This window comes from Haplochromis burtoni, unplaced genomic scaffold, assembly GCF_018398535.1.
Source record: "Haplochromis burtoni strain Fernald_Lab_line unplaced genomic scaffold, NCSU_Asbu1 Contig_201, whole genome shotgun sequence".
Lineage (NCBI taxonomy): Eukaryota > Metazoa > Chordata > Actinopteri > Cichliformes > Cichlidae > Haplochromis > Haplochromis burtoni.
In genome coordinates this window covers 529,386-535,385 of record NW_024582562.1, presented here as the reverse complement: position 1 = coordinate 535,385, position 6,000 = coordinate 529,386, and the positions used below count along the sequence as shown (strand labels likewise).

The 6,000-nt window shown below is 46.0% G+C and overlaps 1 protein-coding gene across 1 annotated transcript in view; it reads left to right on the top strand.

Annotated features, from left to right (window-relative positions):
* Positions 1–1,513: 1,513 nt before the first annotated feature.
* The window catches only part of LOC121815393 (cadherin-13-like), a gene marked incomplete in the record, with an annotated part of 129,938 nt that continues 125,451 nt past the window's right edge, over positions 1,514–6,000 (top strand). The window contains 1 exon segment of the mRNA XM_042226222.1: positions 1,514–2,054. Coding sequence (XP_042082156.1) covers positions 2,010–2,054 — 45 coding nt within the window.

Below are 6,000 nucleotides of genomic sequence, written 5' to 3'. Positions count from 1 at the left end.
GAGGAACTTGACTGCTGCACTGAGAGACACTCACAATGACCCACAACTGACTTTTGTGTGGGGCTAACCTTTTCCTTTTCTCAAATCATGATGGCTGTATGCAGAAATGTGTCCCATGTTACGATTGTTTAGGTGTAAGAAATGGACAGATGGATAGAATAGAAAGGGAGAGTAAAGAGCTCTAAATGTTTCCATTATGTCAGAGTTCAGTTGCTTTGAACAGCAGACCCATCCATCTGTCTCAGCCTCTACGACTTATCTCTGTGTTGGAGGTTAGGGGTACTTTGCATGAAGATTAAGTGTGCTTTGTGACAATTCTGCCCCTTAAGAAAGACTGATGGGCTGGTTTACAGACATCTGACCTTTGGGCCATGAAAAAAGGTTCAGTGAGGAACTCGTCACTGAGGCGAGCAGTGACGAGGTAGACTGGCAGATATCTGAATCCTGAACATTTTTCACAACATTTTTTTTCCGTATTAGGATTTTTTTTCTGCTGATAGTCAACTAAATGGCAGGATACTGAAACTGCAGGCTTAAGCTAGTGCCCGACATGCTTTGTTCTACATCATCCCTGCAGAACCAAAGGCAATCTCCCTACACTATATTTTATGTTATTAGGGCTAATCAGCAGCAGGGTTGAATTCTAATGAGCCATCCTCCTCTTTAATAATTGTGCAGTAATTAATTGATTATTCCCACCTGCAAACTCAGAGGTCACAGTCAGTTACACAACGGCATGATTTTAGCTACTGAGTGCTTTTTCCCCCCCTCAAGGACACCTGACAAGGATCTTGTGTTTTAAAGTAAAAGGCTGGAGATGGAGTGAAGCCTCCCTTCTCTGTGGCTCTCAGCTACAAGCCTTCTTGTTCTATCTGAAAATGTAAGTAGGGCTTCTTTCGTTCTTTCTTTTACTTCAAGGACTTCTTCAATTTCAAGCACCATGTTTTTCAAACGAATGCTTCTCCAACAGGAGGTGTTGTTGTTGGAGACTTTTATCAGGTGTGGGCTTCGTTTTCACAGGAATGCTTCCAAGAGCACAGAGAAAGGCTAAAGGGGTTACCCTGGCTTAAGAATAGAACAGAAATGCGCTTTTCAGTGTTTTTAGTTTAGAACATAGAGATAAAAAAGAAGAAGGAGAAGCTGCACTGAAAGTAACTTAAAAAGCAGTGACAATAAATTCGTCACATATGCAAAGGTCGGTTTTTTACATTTATAATAAACATGCAGTAAAAGAAAATTCGAGCTCAACTTGGCTGCGGTGCACATGCTGAAAAGAGAACTGCAAAAATTCATTCCCCGCACAAATTAACAATTGATCATTTAGCTAGAAGCAAGGAAACACGCTGACACGAATGCAGCTCCAAAGTAAGCTATTAAAGGCCGAATGAATGATTCATGTTTAAGCCTCTTTGGTCGCGGCTCGTGATTCTAGTTTGGGTTTAAAATGTTTCATTACTGAAGTTTTTCTCTCAGGCATCATCGCAGTGGTGCGGCTTCGTGGGTAATAGAGGCTTCCCGTGCGCCACTGACACTGATGACAGACACCGTAAATAATCTTGAAAAGAGGGTGAATTACAGACACTATCGGGGCCATAAACCTGTCGCGCGTGAAAACTGAAACGGCGCGATACGCGTCATGTTGATGAATCCTCGAAACCTGCGGCTGCACCTGCCGAAAACTCCACAAACGAACCGGGTGTCGACGCTGACCCGCTGCTTGGATCGCGACGAACTCCCCGCCTCATCCCCCACCACTCCCCTCTCCGCCTCCCCCCCCGTCTCTGTCCTGCTCATAAATCTATTGGTCGTGGTCTCGCCTTCACTACCCAGCACTGTGCTGATCAGACTGCAGTTATATTTGGAGGAAGTTGGCAGCTGGCGGCTCACGGCGAAAGGCTTTCCTCTCTCTCCGGCGGTTGGACAGTGGAATTATGAACACAGCTCACAGAGTCTCTATCGCCCTGTCTTGAAGCTGTTTGTGTTTCGCACCCAGAGAAATTTTGCCGACCATGGAGATTGGAGTCTGCGTTCTCTTGGCTTTTCTCCTCCACCAGGTAAGACAGACGAGATGTGTGCGCGTGTGTGAGGGATTTGGGGACTATTTCGCTGAGACTGGGAGCGATCCCACGCTCTTTTTATTCTGGTCTTCCGCCTGGTCTCACCCGGGCTACCCTTGTGTGTTAATGGCGCAAACATATGTGTTGTCAAGTTTGTCCCGGGTCTGGAAATGGCACACGATACATCACCTGCACAGCCAGGTCCATCCGTGCAAGTTTATTCCCGTTTAGTCCTTCTTGCGCGCGTCTGACTGTCATTTAGGGCTCCGAGTTTGGGGCAGAGGATATCGAGGGTCTGGCAGTGTGCGCGGGGTTCGTTCACTTTAGCAATGCCTTTCACATTTTGTCCAGAGCAAGAGAAAACAGGGGAAGGAGAGAAACTGAAGATGGAAGAAGACTGAAGCAGAGCGCAGGGTGTGTATCCTCTGTCTATGTGCAAATCACGGCACCAGCTCTTGTCTCCCGTCGCATCTATATTCCGCTCAGCCACCAACTTGAGCGTTTCTTTGGGCTTGTGAGGGTGTGAGTGTGTGAGCGAGGAGCACACACAGGAGCATGGAGAAGAGGAGAGGAGGGGAAAGGGGGAAAGGCAGCGGGGGGTGTCAGAGACACAGAAAGAGGGGCAGTGAACTAACTTGGCCGCTCTGCTGTGTTGGGTATTTTTACTCAAGTCCACTGGTCTCTGCAGACGTGGGCTCCCTTGAGATATTTGATAAAGCCTTAATTCCCACTGTGATAGAGCCACTCGTCCGTTTGATCTGACTTTAATATGAAGAGAGGGAGCGGTAACTCGGAACAGCTGTTAATACCAGTCAAATCTTTAGAGCAGGATTTCAGCACCAAGGATGCCGAACCTTCCTTTTATGTCACTTTCGCCGTATTTTCATCCACCTTTGTGATCTCGAGCAAGAACGGATCCAGGTGCACAAACGCCTCTTTCCAGCCTTGATCTCTGACCTTCTCTTGCTGATGCATATTCATACATCCCTCTTGAAGATCATAACAAGTTTCCTTTGAAATAGTCACTGTGTGATGTCAGGCTCTATTCGTGTGGCATGCTGCAAAGGTTTAAGCGGCAGCTAATTTTTAAAGCATCCTAGCTGAGACTATTTCTAAACACAGCAACAATGCGAGAGCCCCGAAGCGTGCCAGGCAAACAGCTCATTTGGGAAACTGTGCTGTGCTGCTTCTCTCGCTCCTCTCATCCTGTGTGTCTCTTGCTCGCCCTCATCTCAGTATTGAGAGGCAGCACAGCTCTTGTGGTATTTCTTGTTTGACCCGTGCAGGTTTAGTGCACACTTCCTGCTGTGCATTATATTCCCTTTTAATTGGATAAGCCATTTCTACATTGTAGTTCAATTTGCTTATCTGCTGAGATTCAGGTTAATAGTGTCGACAGAGAAATTATTTAACTCCCTGTTTTATTGATTAGGACCTGGCCTCTCTTGCACGTGTGCGCTGCGTCTTATTCACACGCATATGTTTTTCATCTTTGTGAGAAGGCGTAGATTCACTTACTCGCCCTGGAAAACATAATGGAGAGTCTTATAAAATGTCTTCAGTACTGAGTAATTTTTAAAATTTGTGATTCCAAAAACCTTTAAACGTGCTTTGGGCTTTCCTTTAGCCTCTGCAGCTGATGGACAAATACTTATGTTAAAATCTAAATCTTTGTGCTGTGGCTGTCCTGTCATCACTGACAGCTAAGGTCTTGGAATTCCCAAAATATAAATCATTCAAGGTGTGAATCCACACTGACTAATGCAAACCAGTGAAAACAAAAACATATGACAGTACTGTCGCCTCCAGCGATTTTCTTCCCAGTCTGGCCAAAAACAAACCAAACAGCTTTTTATGCAAAATGTGAGTTACACAGTCGTTCTACTTGACTCATCATCCAGATGAATAAATATATATTCACAAACTTCCCTTTCTGTCTTGCAGAACAACACATACTGCAGCGTGTAGGCTCAAACTAGCTTTTCTTTTTTAGAGATTGTCAGACAGGTGGGAGCCAAACTCATCTCCACAGTAAGCTGCTGCACCCACCCACCACCCCCTCACGCAGATATGCAGATATACGCACACGTTGCACTAGTAGCCCCCTCTTTGGTAATAAATCCCTGTTTTCCAGATCGACCGCTAAGCAGTCTCTCCCGGTGGAGCAGTGATTCAGAATAGGCGCAGCACAGCTGGGAGGTGCAGGTGCAACGATCCCCCACCCATTCCCACTTTGATTTCTCCTCCTTGTCTTCCTCCATCGAATGCCCTCCCCACCCCATCAAACTAGCTGATTAACCAAACTTTATCCACCATTTATTTTCTCAAACTGCCGTGTGCTGTTTTCTCGCCTCTCACCCGTAGATGAAGACGGTTTTACTACAGTTTAAATTCCTGGGTTGGCACCTGGGCACGTCTGCGCGAAGATTTGCTGTCGTGGACGTTTACGGCTGCGGTGACCAACGGACTGTTAACGTTCCTGTTTAAGCTGCCGCCGGCACCGAGAGAGACGGAGAGGAAAGGGGGAGGTCACGGTCCCCAGTAAAAATGTTTAAAGTGTGCAGCTGAAGGCAGCGGCTTGCCACGGTCTCCTGTTACTCATAGATGGGGCTGACCTTCACTGTGACACATACAAACACACACATACACACTGGGAGAGTTGACACACACGCTCGCATTTTATTCTTTTATCTCTTCCGTCTCTCGCAGACACTCAGTCCTGGAGGCGGGTCATTGATCTAGCATGATCAAAAATAGAGGCCACTGCCATTTCTGGTATGCTGGTGCGATTTATAATTCAGGAGCGCAGCAGCAGGTGTGCATCACGTCGCAGTATTTTCATTTCTAGAATGTTTCTGTTTCTAGCTCGAGTCCTTTTTAATCATATACACCACCAGGGTTAGTTTTCAGTTATCCAGGGATTAAATATGCAGTGGCTAGTGAAAGATGCTCAGCCTGCACTACGTGTCGCCTGTGCACTTTAGTGTACCGATGGAGCCCGTCACGTCCATCACTGGTTACAATCAATTATCCTTTCAAAAGCAGACCTCCAGCTAAGATCTCTTTCCTCACTCAAGGTTTCTTATGTGGAGTGTCTTTTCAGACCTGGCACCCCTCTGCTACTAAGTGCTGTTTCAGTGATGGACTTTTCATGATGGAGTCTAGTTAAAGAACGGAAGGATGACAAGTCACAAAGTCTAATGATGCCAGTCATTAAGGCAGGGTGGTTTCTTTCTTTTCATTTCGTGGTCTTCGCCCTTCCTCACACTTCCCTGCTCTCTTCTCATTCTTCCCTCATCTCTTCTCACGGCGCCGTCGGGTTTCATCTCCCACAGCCGTGCTGCCAAAATAAAGGGTTAGAGTTAAGAAAAATTGCAGAGAAGTTTGCAATCTTAGCAGCCTACAGAGGCAGACAAACAGCCTGAATAAAAGGAGCATGAAATGGTTCAAGTGAAAGCAGTCCAATAGCAATCTAGACTCTGCTGTCTAAATGTACCCTGGTGTTACTGTGGTTCTAACAATCAGCTGGTAAATAGGCTTTCTAGTGTGGGGCTTTGAGGTTTCATTCTCCTTCACATTGTACTTATCTATGCTCTTTCCTGGGTGGAAGCACGCAGCCAAGCGTGGTCTGTGGTGTTAGAGTGCTCTTTGGAGATTTTTTTCAGACTCTGCTGTTATTGACAGAAAACTCTAAAAGCTTCCTGTAAATAAAACACTCACATGTGCCCGTACACCTGACCCACAATCGCACAACTCCAAACACACACCTGTTCACACTCTTTCCTTGTAATGGGAGACTCCAGGTTTTTATTTATCCGTTTATTCCGTTTGTTCCCTTGAGACTGTGGTCGAGCAACATGCTCTGTAATGGGCTGTAAGGTCAAATGCTATCTTAACTCCAATGAGGAGAGAGTGTGACCTTTGAGGGAAAAACAGTCTTCTT